This window comes from Lissotriton helveticus, chromosome 10, assembly GCF_964261635.1.
Source record: "Lissotriton helveticus chromosome 10, aLisHel1.1, whole genome shotgun sequence".
NCBI classification, from domain to species: domain Eukaryota; kingdom Metazoa; phylum Chordata; class Amphibia; order Caudata; family Salamandridae; genus Lissotriton; species Lissotriton helveticus.
Window position 1 is genome coordinate 605,875,442 of NC_136071.1, and position 19,522 is coordinate 605,894,963.

The 19,522-nt window shown below is 43.8% G+C and overlaps 1 protein-coding gene across 2 annotated transcripts in view; it reads right to left on the minus strand.

The window, feature by feature from the left end:
- CLUAP1 (clusterin associated protein 1) overlaps window positions 1-19,522 on the minus strand; it is an 839,181-nt gene that overhangs the window by 110,101 nt on the left and 709,558 nt on the right. For both annotated transcript variants that reach the window (XM_078663147.1, XM_078663146.1), the window contains exons 9-10: window positions 17,056-17,128; window positions 4,505-4,615 (exon numbers count right to left, since the gene is read on the minus strand). In XM_078663147.1, the coding sequence (XP_078519273.1) occupies window positions 4,505-4,615; window positions 17,056-17,128 (184 nt within the window). The remainder of the gene's footprint in view (window positions 1-4,504; window positions 4,616-17,055; window positions 17,129-19,522) is intronic.

Here is a 19,522-nt window from a genome sequence, read left to right on the forward strand (position 1 = left end):
ATTCGTTGAGCACAACGTGTGTCGCGGTGAGTATGGCACAACGAGGCCGGAGAGAATAGAAGGGGCTTGCATAGTGAGAATTTTATGAGCAAAGCATAGGGTCTTAAAATATATTCTCTTATCATTTGGCAGCCAATGTAAATTGGTTAGGCGTTTTGATACCAAGCAAAATTTAAGAAGACCAATAAAGGATTGTGCAGTTGTGTTTTGTACCCTCTGTAAGCGTTGAATTCCGGCTTTATTTGTGTCTAAATAAAGAGAGTTGCAGTAATCCAGTCTCGATAAAATTGTCATTTGGATAATGATCTGGCGGGTTTGTGGATCAAAGAACCCTAAGAGAGGCTTGATTCCACGTTGAAGCCCAAAGCAGGCCCCTGCAACCACTTTTGTTTGGGTTTCAAAGGACGGAAGGCTGTTCGCCCAGACACCCACATTTTCACAACTTCCATGGGTGGGGGTGCAAGCCCCAGCACACAAGGCCACCATTGTTCTGTCCACAGATGGCTATCTTTCCCTAGCAGCAAGATCTCATACTTGCTGGCATTCAGCTGTAGACAATTGGCTGTCATCCAGTCTGCTATTGCCTTCATATCTTCTTTAAATTTGACGAGGTTATGTTTAGAGTTTTTGGAAAAAGAAATAACCAATTGGGTGTCATCCGCATAGGAGACCAATGACAACCCACTATTTTTTGCCACTGTCACCAGAGATTGTAAGTAAATATTGAAGAGCGTAGGGCTCAGAATTGATCCCTAAGGAACGGTGTATTCCCAAGAACAGTAAGGGGGTACAGTAATTTGAAAAGTCCTTCTCTCCAGATATGATCTAAACCAGGCCAGAGCCATGCCACCTATCCCCACCTCCTGCAAACGACACAGTAAGATCTTGTGAGATACCGTATTGAATGCGGCGCTGAGGTCGAGGAGGATCAAGGCCTCAGATTGGAACTGTCACTGTGAGCTTCCCTCGACTGCAAGCCATGCTCTACGGCTCCCCAGTCCCCACTTCTTTGCCTCAGGTGACCAGAATAGTCCTCCTACCCTGGAGAGCCGCACTCCGGCATGTACAATGGGACATCAAACTCACACAGCAAACACCTCTCTGGCATGGCACATGGTTGAAGGAAGTGGCAACACTCCAAAGTTTTAAGGACTGGGACCTTATCTGTATTTCCCAATTGAACGACATCTCGTCCGAGACACACATACGTTCTTTTCAGGACCTCCAAACCACCTACATCCTTCCCCATACTCAGTTTTGCAAATACCTTCAACTCCGACAGGCATTCCACACTCAAGTCTTGGAAACTGACACTCTGCCCAAGTTTAGCCCACTCGAAGCCAAACTCCTTATGGGCAGCCAGGGCCATTTAGGAATTTCCCAGATTTATCGTATCTTGATAATTAACACCCCCGGTACACTGAATCACTTTAGGACCCGGTGGAAGGGTCGGCTGGACCCTATTGAGGATGAGGACTGGAGAGAAGCACTGATGGCCCTCCACTAGACTGTGGCTGATCCAAACATTATCTGTGTTATGCCTACCTCTCTTCGGCTCAATTGCAACGGGGAGGTCTTCATCATGGTCCCCCCTGCCCCCACTGTGGGGTGGACTCAGCAGACTTTCAACATATGGCGTAGTTCTGCTCTGAAATTAAAACCTACTGAACTGTGTTAATCCAGATTTAACAGATGTCCTTGGATGAGAGGTTCCTCTCTACCCATATGATGATATTACTTGCTATTTTCAAGGGGTCTGGAGGCACAAGAGCTGAGCGGTCATTTCTTTGTACGACCGTCTGGTCGCCAAACGTGATATTGCTGCTCAATTTATGTCCCCTGGTCCTCCCACCATGTTGTTGTGGCGGGGGTGTTGGCTGGTGTGCTCAACAAGCACGGCCAGTATATAAGGTAAGAGGCTGCCCCCATAAGCATGGGCGGATATGGGGAAAATGGTTCGGCCAACTGGGCTAAGATTGTAACCAATGGGAAGATGTAGTTGGTGATTTTTATAGCTATAATGTAGTACTTGAATGTAGTTGATTTGTCTAAATGCTGCCTCTTTTATTTTATCAACATATCATGTTCTACTTAATCACCCAGGGTGGTTTAAAATCAATCAAATCTGTTTATTAAAAAAAGTAGACCCTTTTTTGGCCAACAGATAGGCTCAAATTAATTAGTGAATTTCAGACCCACTGGGTTTTAGAGCGTCAGGATATGCATATCACTGCAAGATTTTTACAATATACAATCCAGAAAGTACTTGGTATCTGCCCACAGAAATTTGAGAAATAGGATGGAATACAAAAAAATCCCTATCTTTCATACTGTGTTTATTATGGCATACAAGGGACATTTCATTTGTGATGCTGTGCTTGACATACTGTGTTGCTGATAATCCATGGCAGTGCAGGACAGTCACTGGCTACAGTTGGTGCGGTTATCCGCTACCTCTGATGTACATTCCAGGCAAACAGTGGACAGGACATACCTACCATACAATGGTGAAACTGCCTTAGTGTTTTTTTCCCCAGTATATGTGGTGGCAGCCGTACCCTACACCTGCCATAAAGTGACCATCACAGGTGTCTGGTGGTCATGGCAGGCATTAGAAGACAATCTGTGGCATAAGGTGTCCATCTCTGTCAATTATGGGGAACCCATACCGTTCTATGGCAGCACATGTGCAGGTGAGGCTAGATTTGGCTTTATAATAGGGTGGATGGGCGTATGAAGCTATACATAGTAACGAACCCGTATATGCTGGGCTGTAGCAAACCAATGTACTTGATGAAAATGACAAGCTGATGCTTGCTGGAAACACTATAATATGGTCATTAATAGCTCAAATTTAAAAAAGCTGTTGCGTGGTATCAGTCAGTATGTTCCAAGAAAAATAACAAGCTACTGTTAAAGCACATACAATTCAAGAATTTACCAATAGATTGAAAGTTGGCATTTTTGAGAATAGAAGAGAATGGTCTATTTTCCGTAAAATAAGGCGATGTTTAGGGATGAAATAAGTGTATTTTCAAAACATATTTAGAGATGATATTATTACAGCTAGGGACAGCTACTGAAGTGTATGGATCATTTGCTTGATAGCAGAAGACATTTGGAGTCATTTCAAGATCTAAATTGATAGCTTGTTATGATATTAACACTATTTCAATTTCGTATTGTATTTTAAAATAGGTATGCAATCATATGTGACTTAAAAATTATTAGGAAGCGATGGATAACAAAATCAAAGACAGTAAAAAACAGAAGTGAAGAAAGGATCCTCATTCATTAAAAGAAAATTACAGAGAGAAAAAAGCAATTGGTATGACCAGATTACATAAGCTGCCGGTAAAACTGTGCTGTAGTAGTTTAAAAAAACATTTTCAAACCTTGTGTTGATTTGGAGAAAGGTACCAGCTCAAATGCCGTTGTGGCAGACTTACTTATAAGACCATTTATTATTACCACATTTCACAAGTGTCCCTTTATAGATTCTGGGAAAATCCATGGTTTACCAAACTTTGTTTCATAAATGTTCTACAAGGTATGCCATTTGCACAATCGTTTAACATTTTCTTGATGTCAGGGGGAGTGCTCAAGATCACTACCCTCCCCCCATCCTCAGACTCTCGGGACCTGCACCCTTTATCTTTTTTGGGGTTTAGTTGGACTTGCTCCTCCACTGGGTGCAATTTGAGGCGTATACTTATAGCCCACCAGTTCATCTGTTTTTTACTAGACTCATAATAAATTACAGCACACAGAGTTGGATGGAGATGGAGAAACTTGAGCTATCAAATTCACTAAGGGCTAGGAGTAGTAAAATGATTATATGAGCCTTGTTTAAAGCTAGAAACACAATTTTACATCACCATTCCCTCCACAGAGCATATCAAAGAGGCTTAAAGTGTTGTGATTTGATAACACTAATTCTAGATGAGGTTATGTTAAGAGTATTTGTATAATACATTCCCAACAACTGTATGGTCTCAACGTGGTTTTGGAAACTTGCGCTCTTTAAGTGAAATATGTACAGGTGATCCCACGCATATATCAGTTGCTGACTGCCAATTTGTTGCTGCATTCTGGCAAGAGGCCTGCCAACAGCAAATTATACAGATGCTTCTTGGAATGTATATTGGAAATATGACCTTTTATGGATGTGCGAGCAAATAAAGAGATGATTCCTATCCTGCCGTGGTATTATGCAACTGAAGAGTCACAGTATTTATCAAAATAACTAAGTTTTATAACAAACAAACTTGAAAGCAACAAACCACAGTGAATTAACCAAGGTGTGCCTGAAAAGAGGCAGTGGTGTACATACATTGTCAATACAGAAAAGGTATTTAATTAAGCATAAACTACAGGCCCAATTTGTAAAGATGTCTTTCTTTGAGTGGGTGGACTTACAATAGACTCAAAACAAGATTTGCAATATAAACCACCTGATATGGGTAAGCTAAAATTGATTGAAGGGTGTGATTTGAGGAGGTACCTTGCATCCTCATGTTTCTAGCAGTCCGTGGCTTCATTGGTTGTCGATCTTCTACATCGCTGTCAGACCCATCATCATCTTGGATCTCCATGTCAGAATCCTCATTGCTATCTGAATAAACACACAGAAGGAATAAGATGTTTTTATGTTGTTTCCGCATCATTACTTTTGGACTTGGCCCTTTCTGCAGGGTTAACCCCAAACCTTTGCTTTCACCCTTCTGTTTTCCGAAACTGATTTTTTTTACATTTTGGACTCTGCGCACTTTACAGCTGCTAACCAGTGCTAAAGTGTTTGTGTTCTCTCTTTTAAACATAATATTTTTGGCTTACACCCAATAGGCACAGTAAATTTACTTGTGGTACTACATGTATCCAGGGCTTAGTAAATTAAATACTACTAGTGGGCCTGCAGCACTAATTGTAAGACTCACTTAAGTAGCCTTTTAAACGTGTTTTAGGCCTGCCATCTTAGCCGATGTGTGCAGTTTTAAACTGCCATTTCGACATGGCTAAATAAACCTTGTGCCCGGGTTAAACCTTCCTTTTTAAAACATTAAATGTGTACTTTTAAATTTTACATATCATGGTAGTGAAAAACTCAAATTGTTTTCAATAATGTGAGGCCTACCTCTCCCATACGATAACATTGGGTTACCTCATTACATTTAATTCAGCCTTATAGCCTGAAACCGAGTTATAGGCCCAAGCAGCAGGCGAGGGCCTATAATGAGGGGGAGGGCCTTTTACAACTGGTATAGCCCGAGCAGAAGGGCTATAAGGCTATTTGAACATTCCACCCACAATGGGTAGAATGTTCCAAATTAAAATGAGAGAAACACAAAGAGAAACATTGGAATGTTGGAGCAGGAGGCTCATATAAACCATTGTAACCCGGAGCTACTCCATTGTCTTCAATGGAGCTCTTTCAACATTCCAGTTCTAATATAGCCTTAGAGCCCGCCGTAGCGGGCTCTACCGGCCATTAAAGGCCCGGTCCAGCATTAAAGGACCGAGCTGAAGGCAAGGTCCTTTAACAAGGGAGCAGGCCTTTAATGGCCGGTAGAGCCAGCTAGGGAGGGCTCTAAGGCTATTAGAACATTCCGCCACTAGAGGGCAGACTGCTCTACTTTGTAAAAGAAAGGCCTCACGGAGCCTGAGGGGGTTGAAATACCCTTGAGCTCCGTGAGGCCTTTGTTCACAGCAACAGCTGTGAAAAAACATTGGAATGTTGATGCTCCAGGCTTCTACCAACCATTAGAAACCCAGAGCACTCCATTGTCTTCAATGGAGCGCTCAACAGTCTAATGTTCTAGTAAGTGATCATTTTCAATTGTGGGCAAGGGAGAATGTAAAGTTTGTTGTCTAAAGAATTGTAATTTAAAACCCTCTTTAATGGTAAAATTGGATTTTAAGTCACAATTCTAAAAATGCCACTTTTAGAAAATTGGCATTTCCTTGTCTCAGCCATTTGCTGGAGCCAGGACAGGGAGGCAGTAAATTACAAACACCTCTAACATCCAGAACGTTCTCCTAATTAATTCAAAGCTGGCACCGAGTATATTGTTCCCTCAGACCCAACTCTTCACCTTTGGACCTGTTAAAGACTCAGGAAGGATTGCTATGCTGTCAGAAGGACTGCTGCTCTGCAGCAGGATTGGACCTGCCTCTTAACCCCAGAACCACTATAATGATTACAATTGCTAGTTGGGGCATCCCCTGATCAGAAAAGGCTAAAACTACCATGAACCAGCATTGGGAATCTGTCTGTGTGAGTCTTGCCCCCAAGTGGTGCAATCCCAGTCATGAACCCTTAGAAGTGGGCAGGAAGGTGCTCTGCCAGCCCAGCTTTGGTCTCTTGGGCAGAACCGATGCAGCATGATGCATCTCCTCGCAGCCCTGCTTTGAAACTGCTGCTGTGCGACACATTCCCCCAGACGCAGGACTTGGCATCCTAGACCCTCGAAACTGCAGCTGAGCGGCGCATTCCAGATGCAGGACCGTGCATTGCAAGCCGCGTCTACGACCTCGCCAAAAGCGCAACTTTGCGACCCTCCCATCACAACCCATAGTCTCCCGAAACAGCAGCTTAGCGATGCATCCTAGATGCGGGATCTCATAACGCTCCATGACCAGTACTTAAGGCACTTCAGGGGCCTAACTTTGTCCCTGTATCCAGCCCACGCTCCTTGGCGGTCGGCCAGAACTTGTGACTTTGTCTCAGTCCGACACGACCAGATAACCACAGTTGGCTTTTTGTGCTGCTAAGCACTGTTTTTCACTGAAATCTTTAACATTGCATATCTTCGGTTCTACTAATTGGATTTTTGTCGTTTTGGTCGCAAATAATTTATTAAATGTGACTCTATTTTTCTAAATTGGTGTGGGATTGTTCTTGAGCTGTGTTTTCACTTTATTAGTGTTTGAAGTGCTGCATAAATATGTTACACATTGCCTCTAACTTAAGCCTGACTGCTTTGTGCCAAGCTACCAGACGGTTAAGAACAGGTTAATTTGGGGTTTGCTTGTGTTTCACCCGACAATAATTGAGGTTGCTTCTTGAGTAGGGTTTTACTCCCGTCAACCAGTAACCCAATTTCCTACATTGGTGTTCAGCTGTGAGATTTGGACTTGTATTCGTGCAGTACCATTCAGTGATTTTGGGTTACACTAAAAACCTATATAAATAATTGTATACCAATTCAAGGATTTTAAATTCTCCTTGATTGAGCCTGTCTGTTTTTCCCAAATTTACCCTCATTCTACTTTCCTGTCTGTGACCTTACCTACAGAAATGTAATACGAACTCATCATACTGGAGCGCTTCACTGTGGCTGAGATCAAGGAGTTCTGTAAGTAAGAAACTAGGACTTCCAACCAAAAAGGTAACCTTGGAGCTTCAGAAAGCTATGAGGGCCTGGGCGGAGGCTCGCCAGTAGCTGACAGTAACAGATGACTAGGATGAGGAAGATGATATGGAGGGGCAAGGAGAGGACCTGGGTGCAGGTCCTGAGATGCAGCACACAGGGGAGAGGGATGAGTTGTTTCCTGAATTGGAGATCCCTCCCAGAGCAGAAAGCAGTGTGTCCACGTACAGCCTGTCCCCGAAGGAGCTGGCAGATCGGAAGACTGACATGGAGTTTAGGCTGCAAATGGCCATGCTTTTTTTTTTTTTTGCAAATGCCATGCTTAAGTTGGAGGAGAAGAAACTGGAGATGGAGGTGGAGGGGAGATAAATGGCTCATGAGAGAAGCCTCAGAGTGCTGGACATAAGAGCTAAAAGGAAGGGGTCCCAGTGTAAAAGGACGAATTACATACAATTCAAATAGATTATTCAGAAACAATTCTTTAGATCCACAGAGGTTTATTCACAGCGGGATCAAGTATCTTGAATATACATTTGCATTAAATAATCAACTGTATTGAAAGTCATACAGTGCCCCGAAGAGGGAAAGGGGAAGTGATAGTGAGTAGATAGGGGAAAGTGATGGGATTAAGTGACAATAAAATCTATACATAAACGACTTGTTTTATGCTATGATTGGTGTAGCAACAACTGCCATCAAAAATGGCGACATTATTTGAAAATAAGGCATCCAACACAAAGTACAATAAATATACAGAATATTGGCGTGAGGTTGCCGTAATTGAGACAATAGTCGACGTTTCGACCCCCTGAGGTTGCAGGATAGATTAGCCTTGCGGTGGGGTCTTCATCAGGACAAGTGGGTGGGGCAGAGGACCACTGGGTCATAAGTCCACCGCGTGGTCTCAGTTAGGGATTATAATGCATTCAAGCCGTTTCACAGGGTCAAAGATCCGACGTGGTATCTTTCCTTAAGACTAGAGATGTAATACTCCTGTTTCGTGTGTGGCGTCCTGTAGAAATCAGGATGCGGTAAACTTGAAAATCGTAGGGATTGAATCAATGGAAACTTAGATAGCGATAAATCGCGGTGCTCCGTACGAGGGCTGGACGGGCAATGCCAGCCCTCGTACGGAGCACCGCGATTTATCGCTATCTAAGTTTCCATTGATTCAATCCCTACGATTTTCAAGTTTACCGCATCCTGATTTCTACAGGACGCCACACACGAAACAGGAGTATTACATCTCTAGTCTTAAGGAAAGATACCACGTCGGATCTTTGACCCTGTGAAACGGCTTGAATGCATTATAATCCCTAACTGAGACCACGCGGTGGACTTATGACCCAGTGGTCCTCTGCCCCACCCACTTGTCCTGATGAAGACCCCACCGCAAGGCTAATCTATCCTGCAACCTCAGGGGGTCGAAACGTCGACTATTGTCTCAATTACGGCAACCTCACGCCAATATTCTGTATATTTATTGTACTTTGTGTTGGATGCCTTATTTTCAAATAATGTCGCCATTTTTGATGGCAGTTGTTGCTACACCAATCATAGCATAAAACAAGTCGTTTATGTATAGATTTTATTGTCACTTAATCCCATCACTTTCCCCTATCTACTCACTATCACTTCCCCTTTCCCTCCTTGGGGCACTGTATGACTTTCAATACAGTTGATTATTTAATGAAAATGTATATTCAAGATACTTGATCCCGCTGTGAATAAACCTCTGTGGATCTAAAGAATTGTTTCTGAATAATCTATTTGAATTGTATGTAATTCGTCCTTTTACACTGGGACCCCTTCCTTTTAGCACATTGTGAACCCAGGTCCCAGTGACGTTTTCTGGGTATAACCCCCCTTATAAATACGGACATAAGAGCTAGGCAAGCAGAGTCCAGAAACAATGGTGGCAGCATACCCGCAGTGTCTGAGGGGAACAAGAAGGTTCACATACCTAAAGATCTGGGGCCAGATGTAGGTCGGTCGGTAACGGCCGAAAATCGGTATTTTCGGCCGTTACCGACCGGTATTTCAGAAATGGTATGTAGGGGCATTATTTTACAGAATCGGTAAATTTACCGATTCGGTAAATTTACCGATTCTGTAAAATACCGAATCGGTATTTTTACCGATTCGGTAAATCTGAGATGTAGGTGGGACTCTTCTGAGTCCCACAAGCCTTACCGAATCGGTATTTTACCATCAAATCCAATTTGATGGTAAAATACCGATTCCGGTGTGCATGCACATGTGTGCATGCACACCTATGCCATATGACAGGCAGACCTGCCCTTAGGGCATGTATGCCTGCCACATGGCACCCGAGCCTGTTTTGGGGGGGCCAGAGGGTGTCAAAGTGACACCCCCTGCACCCTTGTGAAAATCGGTATTTACCGATTCGGTAAATACCGAATCAGTAATGCCCATTCATTCCTATGGGCTTCATCGAATCGGTAAATACCGAATTGTTCCGATTCCGTATTCCAGCACATCTGGAATACCTACATCTCCACCCCTCTGATTTACCGATTCTTAATTACCGAATCCGTAAAATTCGTTAATTAAGAATCGGTAAATCAATTCTACCTACATCTGGCCCCTGGTGCCTAGCTATGTGGTAGGGTATTATACTGAAAAGTGGTTTTCTGCCCATGAGGTGGCTCCTAAAATGCACATGGTCCCAGAAGAGTTTTGGGGGGCATCACTCTGGAAACACATGCCTACAGTGGGAGGGATACCTTACTTACACTGGAGGTGGAGGACCAGAAAAGCACCCCCCCATGAAAAACCAACTCACCCCAGAGAAGAATCGCATTAGGTTCAGGGATAGCCAAAAGATGCAGAACCAGACTTGGGTGGAGTTTCTGGATTATGCCCCAAGGCACTGATTGAATGGGTGTGGGACAGCAAAGTTAATGATTTTACTGGGTTGTACAATCTTGTTTGGAGAGAGCACATGCTCAGTACATGTTTTGTGGAGCTGCACCAGCACCTGTTTGACAGCAAGTTCACTGACCTCAGAGAACTTGCAAAGGAGGCGAACCTCTGGATCAGTACCACGGAGTCCAAGAAGGTACCTGGGAGTCATCCCAAGAAGGGGGATTCAGATTCCACCCAGCAGAGTGCAGGGGCGGTCAAAAAAGAAACCGTCCAGAATAAGGTGGGGGGCAGAGTTCCCATACCCCTTCTATGAAACACGAAGGAGGTTCTGGTGTGCGGTGGCTCAGGGCAGCCCATTTCCACTGCTTTGACTGCAAGGGGATTTTGTCTGTCCTGAGATACCTTCCTGACAATTCTACAGCAGTGGTCAGTGTGGCCTTAGGGGGAAGTAGTCCCCAGAGGCAGGTCATAGAACATGGCATGATCACCCTTAGCTGGAAGATAGACTCTGAGGGTGAACTGGTGATACCTGAGGGTGGAGGTCATCACTTCCCCTAGGTGAAGATGAATGGGATCCCTGCCAGATCTTGGTTGTGGAATGGCTGGTTACTCCAGAGCAATAAACTGGTCAGGTTTGTAGGCTAACTTGGGTCCATGGGATAGGACTTTTTTGCCCAATAGCCCTGCTTTCCCTGGAGTAAAGTAAAGTCCACATTTGTAAAGCGCACAATCACCCGTAAGGGTCTCTAGGCGCTGGGGGCCGTCGGGAAGATTAAGCGAGCTATTGCCCAGAGTCACATGGTGCTGGGCTAACCTGCCGCCGGAGCCGGGGATCGAACCGTGGTCCCCAGATTCCAGCGTCAGTCGCCCTGGCCGCGGCGCCACACCTCTCCCACGTGTGTTGTGGAGGTGACCTAGAGGAGAGTTATAGTTAGTACCCAAAAGCCAATAGACTGCATTCTGGGGCATGAGCCGCTGCAGGTGTCAGAAGAGTTGGGAGGGGCGGACGGCCTGGGTGACCTGACAGTTCAATTTTCTGTGGGCATCACTCCCAAGCGGAGGGTACAAGAGCCAAGATGGAGGGCCAAGGTGAGGGAGGATTCACCCGTCACCTGTTCAGCCTCAAGGTACGGACCCTGGGCTGAAAAGCCAGTCTCAGGCAACCTACCCGGGACTGGTGCCCCCCACTCTAAGAAACCGGAGAAGTCAGAGTACCCTCAGGAGCCCATGGAGAACTCCTTTCCTGCCCCCAGGTTGGAAGAGAGGCCTACCCATTGTCCTTGCTTGCAGCTTCCGCCTGGCAGAGTATGGCCAAGGGCCTGGCTCTTGACAATGACAGCTGTCAGTGGCATCTGTTGGTTGCTGTCTTTTTTGGCAGAGTTTTACTTGGGTTGGTGACAGACGTCTGATCCAAGGGGAAGAATGGGCCACATGACTTTGTTGGCCATGGTAATTATGACTGCCTACTGGGATGCATCTGTGAGCATGGTATGTTTAGCAGCTAAACAGATGAGGTCCACAGATGAGGAGCAGGGTCCCCCAGGGGTTAGTCCAGTGGGCTCAGGAGAGTGTAGACAGAGAAATCCAACTGAATTCCAAGAGGCGTACAACTGACAAGTGCCCCTGCATAACAGGGCCTTCGTCCATGTTTGATCTCTATGGCATTGATCTGTCTACCCTTACTTTAGGCTGGAAGAGGTCAGGGTGGAGTTGACTCTTTCTGCAGGGACATCCCCTAACTTTTTGCTTTTACCCACCTGCTTTCTGCATTCATTTTTGCTGGCTTTTAGGACTCTGAGCATTTTACTATTGCTATCCAGTGCTAAAGGGCTTGTGCTCTCTCCTTTAAACATGGCAAAACTGCCTTACATCCAATTGGCACATTTAATTTACTTATAGCAAGGGCCTATAATTTAAATGCTCCTAGTGGGCCTGTAGCACGGATTGTGCCACTCACTTAAACAGCCTTTTAAACATGTCTCCGGCCTCAAATGCAGCTTGTGTGTGAAGTTTTAAAATTGCCATTTGAACCTGGCAATAAAAACCTTTTGCAAGGGAAAACTTTTTTTTAACACACATAGGTTACCCCAAGGGTAGGTCCTAAACAGCCCGAGGGGAAGGGTGCAGTGTATTTAAAAAGTTGACCACATACTTTTAAGTGTTACATGTCCTGGTAGTGAAAAACTCATACCTTTGTTTTTTACTACTGGGAGTCCTACCTTTCCCATACAATAACATTGGGTTATGTTATTACATTTAATAAGGGAAAGCTTTCAATTGGGAACAAGTAGGAATGTTGAGTTTGGGGTCTATAGACCTGTACTTTAAAACCCACATTAATGGTAAAGCCGGATTTTAAATCACAATTCTAAAACTGTTGCTGTTAGAAAGTTGGAATTTTATAATCCCAACCATTTGGTGTCTGCAGCCTGTATCCTGGGTCATATAACTAGATTTAGCGGGCAGCTGGTCTTTGTGTATTGCTCCCAAACAGTGAGACAAAGGGTGAATAGGTGTTGGTAGGATAGGCCATCTCTGACTTGAAGAGGGGGAAAGCAGTAACCTACCACACTTGCACATCACAAAAGGCTCTGCCTCAGCACGCTCACAAAGGGTTTCACAAAAGTCTCCTGGGCCCAGGGCAGGGAGGCAGGAAATTCCAAAGACCCCTGGGGGTGGAAACCTTGAGAACTTCTCCTCATTCAAAGCTGGCAACACGTTTAAATATAGGACCCTCAGACCCAACTCTTCAGTACACCTCTGGACATGTGGAAGACTCAGAAGGACTTCTGTGCTGTCAGAACGACTGCTGCTCTGCTGCTTGAGGTAGAAGGACTGGACCCACATCTTGAACCCAGGACCATGAGAGTGACTATAATGATTAGTTGGCTGGCCTTCTGATCAGAGCCTCATGGACAGAAAAGGATACAACCACCTACACAATCTAACATCTAGACTCTGTCTGGTGTGAGTCTTACCCCCAAAGTTGTGCCATCCCAGTCTTGGACCCTTAGAAATGGGCCTGAAAATGCTCTACCAACCCAGCTGAAGTCTCTTGGAGAAAACAAACTCAGTGCGATGCATTCCTCACAGCCCTGCATCAGAACCGCCGCTGCGCAATGCATCCCTAACTCAGGACCTCACATCGCAGCTCGTCTAAACCACCACTGCGTGCCGCATCCTCTGTGCACACTTCACATTGCAAACCCTTATCAACAGCATCCTAGGTGCTGCCGACGCAGGACGTCACATCGCAACCTGCAGCCTCTTGGAACCACCGCTGCACAATGCATCCTCAACATGGGATCTCTCAATGCTCCGCAACTAGGATTTAATGTACTTTGATCAACTGCCCTTACTTTGTCCTTGTTTCAGGCCTGGGCTCGATTTCGGTCGGTCTGAACGTGTGACTTTGTCCCAGTACAGCGCGACCAGATAAACAGAGTTGACGCTTTGTGCTTCTAAGCACTGTTTTCACTGAAATCTTAAAAATTGCATATCTCGGGTTCATTTTGGCCTCAATTAATTTATTATGTTTTACTCTGTTTTTCTAAACTGATGTGGAATTGTTCTTGATTTGTATTTTCACTGTATTAATGTTTGAAGCGCTGCATAAATACAGTTGCGGCCGGTAAGTGCACAGAGTGGCGTGGGGGATAATTGGGGGGGGGACAATAATAAAAAACTACCTGCTCGCTGTGTCGTGCTTCTCGCTTCTCCAGGTACAGGCTCCCAGAGGGCACTCTGGCCAATCCTGATGCTGCTTTGGATTGGCCTGAGCACCGATGATTTGCTCACCGACACAGACTGGGAGCCTGTGCCTGCTCTCTCCAACCCAGCAATGCAGCTGGTGTTGGAGAGAGCTTCACTGCGCATGTGGGTTTGGCTGGCCTGAGACGACGGGCCAAACCCACATACGCATTGAAGGCAGTGCCCAACACTCCCCCTCCAGCCTGTCAATACCCTGGCCCTGCCCCAAGCCTCGGCTCAGAGAGAAAATAAAACAATAATAAATAAGAGTGTATTATCGTTCTATTTTTCATTTTTTCAGCTGCTGGCATGTAGGGCGACTGCTACATAAATTCCTTACTTATTGCCTCTAAGTAAATAAGCCTGACTGCTTTTGTGCCAAGCTACCAGAGGATCAAGCACAGGGTAATTTGGGGTTTGCTTGTGTCTCACTATGATGGGAATTGTGGTTTCTGCTTGAATAGTGTTTCACGTCCCTCAGCTAGTAACTCAATTTTAGACACTATACAAGCATTGATAATTTGATCTTTTTTTTCATATTAGCAGTTCTGGTGATCAGGAAAAATGTATATGAAGACAAAGAAAAGATCCTGCTTGCTCTGATTTTCTTATATTTACCTCATAACATTATAACAGACTTTTCTTGTACTTTTATTGCACCCCAAGTAAAGCCACAGAGTTAATCCTTAATCCAGAAGATTTAACAACACATCTCCCAAATATAGGAATGGTAATTACCTTAATGTTAGGAAAAGCTGCTCCTCTTTACAATTGCTCGGACGGACTACAAATGCTTCTAAAGTAATGTTCTCAGACCTTGGATGTGGATTCCCATTGACTTGATTTTCTAACTAGTTATGTGAGATACATACAGTTTTATCACTTGCTGTTTGTTTGTCGACTATCACATTACTGTTCTTTCATTGTTTACCATTTTCTCATCATTCTGTAGGTAAGCACTTTTTTACCATTTCATCTCCATCATCAAGTTGTTTGTGTACTTACTGTGTAACTTTTACCTTAAACCGTTTTCATAAATAATGTACCCACTAATGTAACCCCACCCTTAAGCTTTTACCCATAACCTAACAGCTTTACGCTCTTAACTCTCAACACAGTTAATTTGGGCTTTGCTTGTGTTTCACTCTGACAAGAACTGTGGTTGCTGATTCAGCAGGCGTTTATCTCCCTCAACCAGTTATCCAATTTCCCACCACTACCATAAAACAAAACAAAATGTGTTATATTAATCAACAGTGAGGCTTTATAAATTGTCATGCAGCCCCATCACCCAGAGTGGGAGATGAATCACCTTTATCTGCCGATTTTGAGAACAAACCTAATGAGGGTAGATGGCATAAACTAGTGACTGATTCCTGGCACAGTAACCTTTATCTCCACAAATAAATCTGTAGCTCCACTCTTATTGTTTGGACACCCTTCAGTCAACCCTCACGAGTAGTGAAAAGCATGCGTTTTTAAACAGTGGATAGTTACTCACTTTCTCAATTATTCAATTAAGACGGATCAAAATACTACTTGCCCCACCCAGTTCATGGTGGGTGACCAATATTCCATATGTATAACAAACAAAACATTTATTAGCATGACTTTCTTAAATGTCATTCCTGATTTACAAATCATTCTTAATCTTGCGGTTAAGTACACTATCCCCTTTAAAGTGGTTTTGGAAGGGTGCAACAGCCTCTCGTGAGTCGGTGAATAGGGTACAACTTTTCTCAAATGGGAAGTCCTAATGTAGCCAATTAACTGCCCCTCCACCAACACTTTTATAAATGACCCAGGAAAATGCTAATAAGTCCAAGAGCCCACTAGCATTCAGTGAATCATACATTGTAAGGGAACAAACGCCGATCAGAGCATGGGTTATCGCCATAAAAGTTCATTGTGTCAACAGATTATCACTTACAAAGGATATTGGTCATTCCAGCAACAGATCTGAAAATCATGCCATCTGAGAGTTCTTCATCCTCAGACAGGAAGCTTCTTTCTGTTACATAGGAACAGTTATGCCTGAGGTGCATCTACAAATTTTACTGCATAATCTATAGATTGCACAGGAATTAAGGAGAGCAACAAGGCAGAATCGATCTCTCTGTCTACATATACGGGCATGGAGACAAAAGCACTACTATGGACTACATGGATACTGACATCCCAAAGGTGATCTCTTGTCCATCTTGTTGGAAATAATGAACAGAGGCCACCTCTGGTTAGATATAGTGTTTAGGGTCCTCTCCCCAAGCAGCACAGAACATTTCCGCATGGAAATCTATGCTGTGTCTTCACTCACCCATGTACAAACGCATGCGCACACATCTGCAAAAACTCTCTAATTCTCTCTCTATTTCCGATTTGCCCTTTCTTTTAGGCCCAGGTGAATTTGTTTTTACATAGGTGAAATCTTGAAAAGTACATGGCATACAAATTTCACAAGATCTTTGGAAGTGACATTTCTTTTAGTGATTTTAGTCCATGAGGGACTAGCTTGAGTAGAAATTATATCATGCAAGCAGTGAAACCTCTGTTGGGACACATTTTCTCCTTGACGCAGTCTATTGCCCGCATCTTGTGTGATTTCTGAAAGCAAGATATGCCCCGCATTCAATTTTTGGCACAACATACTCGTAAGTACATTTAATGAAATTTTGTGTATTATCATGCCATTTCACAAAAGAAATTACAAGTTCGCCTGCCACTGCTTCTTGGATAGCCACCTCCCAACCAGCAATACCTGTCAACTACGCAAAATATACAGGGGCATTACGCTTCCATAGGGCCGGACTATATGCAGTGATACGGCAATACTTGGGACTACCTGACTGTTTACAAGTACTGAATATTTAAAATGACTGGTAGCTAGAGCTACAGCCAATGACTACAGGGAACATCTTCAGTACCCAGATTGCATGACATTTTAATAAAGGGAACTTAAGAACTAGAAAACAACTTTGAATGCTTCTGCTATTTGTGCATCAATGTTCAAATTCGTGGGCATAAAGGACTCTCTATTTATGTCACTTACTTCCAGTTTTCAACAGTCGTTTCTCCTCTTCTTTCAGCTTGTTCTGCATCAAACGCAGTGTATTTTCTGCTTCCTACAAAGAGGGCAAAGCAAACAGTTAATTCTGGCTTGAGGAATGTGCAAGCTTCGGTAGTTTAATGATGAAACTAGGATTCCACCGAAAAGGAGCTACAGAGCAGTGGAGAGAGCCCACGCAAACGTTAATATTTTATTTTAAAACCTGCAATGAGTATTCTGGCCCCATCTCCACATCTAGCAATGTGCAAGGCAGGTGGAGAAAACAAACATCATCTAAGACATTTCACTGAAGGCACCACAACTGAATCGCAAAATCTGGCACATCCATACAGGTTTCAGGAAATAGGCAAAGACTTAAATTTAAGAGTTAGGGTTTCCTCTCTGTATTGTTGTATTGTGAGCTAGACCCTCAAAGTCAAAGTCAGCTTTATTCGAGCTAGACACTCAAATTTGACTTTGCTGCAGTTTAACTACATTGTTTTTAATATGCTTCAACCTAACAAATTGAAGTAACGTTTCAGTATTCAAAACTTTTACCTATCAGATGATCACAAATATTCTCAGACACTTGATAATCAGCAAAGTGAGATTACCATGGTATTTTTCCAGTCTTCTGACACATCAATTAGCTCTAACATTATACCCGTGAGTATCTACTTCTTTAACGGCAGCCCCCGCTTGACGCTTTCTCTAGCTTTGACCACTGCGCTTTTAATAGTTTCAAGTGGTTGATGCAGTGAATATATGGAGGCCTTTGCTCACAAACCATCCACCATTGCCAGTACTGTGGCCTAGAACAAGAACTGATATCATTTCCAAAGCCTGGCGTGGAAGGTGGGAGGATATGGTGCAGTAGGCTTCCAAGTCACCTAGGAAATAACACAATTGGAGCATTTAGCAATTTTCTTGTACTCTTTATTGTCTAACTATGTGATCTTTTGTAAAGGGATAGTTCCTATAGCTGTGCTTTCGTACTTAAATTGATTGTACATACAATTGCATCACTTTGCTCTCTACATTAAATGCATCTTTGCTGCAGGTTAATTTTGCCTGAATGTTTAAAATAGGCCAGTCATACCAAGAAAAACAACAACATCCTGCTACCCAGATCTTGCAAACTTTGACTCTATTTATCTCAATTTCCCAAAGAAGAGTCTTGAGGTGCCCAAAGCACTCCAATGACATCATTTTTTCACGTTCAGACCCCTCTCCTGGTAATCATGCTTCCAGGCTATCACATTACCTACACGCCTTTCTTTCAGATACGGGACAATGATATGAGGTGGCTGCGCAGTAGGTCCACTCCCTTGTTCACAGAGGGCATCATGGGTGGATGGTGGCACCCATGCAGTTTAACCTCATCTGGACACATTGGGGAACCTAGTGTTTGGCTCAAGCATTCTAACCGCCTGTTCCCAGCCAACACTTTGCTTCATCTGAAGGTGTCAATGCTGGATGGTGTCCCCTTCCAGAAGGACATCTTAGTGTGATCTTTGTCCATACAGGTAGCAAACAAACTGATGCTCATGAATTGCATAGGCCAAAGCATTAGAACTTATCAGTTGGGAAAGCCTTGGGATGTTCAAAATGTATACTCATTCATTGCCAACACTTCAACTAACATTTTAGTGACGGGTATGTCAAAACCATGCTCAAAATTTTGAAAGACAATCTTATTCTTAATTCTAACATACTGTGACCCACGGAAGTCTGACTAACTAGCTCATAATTTGACATTTTCTTTTGTGGCTTGGGATAGACAATCAATATAGAAGAAGTAAGCTAGCTGAAGAATACTTCTGAAACTCTAGAGCCTAAAGCTCTAATAATAACACACTGTGACCTATGGATGTCTTGGACTTCCAGGGTCTTCGTTTGTTATTTTGTTCCCTTAAAAATACCAAAAGTTCTTCACTGGACCACTGATCACTGGAAATGAAATCAGGTAGAGGATGCCGCCATGGCCAGCCTGGAAAACAAGGCTGGTCTGCAGGCTACAAGGCTGCTTTCAAAGATGGATGGACTGCTCATCTATGCCAGCGGCAACATCACAGAGTTACCTGAATGGCTATTTGTGATGTGGTTTTTGTTATTGACAGCTGTCAATAACAAACAGCACACCACAATGTGCTGTGCCACGTCACGTGTTTGATTGCAGACATGGTGGCTTTCTATGTCAGGCATGTGGATGGTGTACATGGAAATGAAGCTTTTGACTGACTGGATGAATGTGTGACAGGTAAAAAAGTGATACATATGTGCATAAGGTCAGGCTGGTAGGTTTACCATATGCCAGGCAACACAGCACTAGTGCACCGGACAGCAACGGAAGCGCCACACCGGCCTGGCGAGCCGTGCAAAGGGCTGCAATGTCGTTAGTAAGAAAGTGCTGGAGGAAATCGGAAGATAGGTGGCCAGAATAAGTGTTTCACACCTGCACTGCATTGGT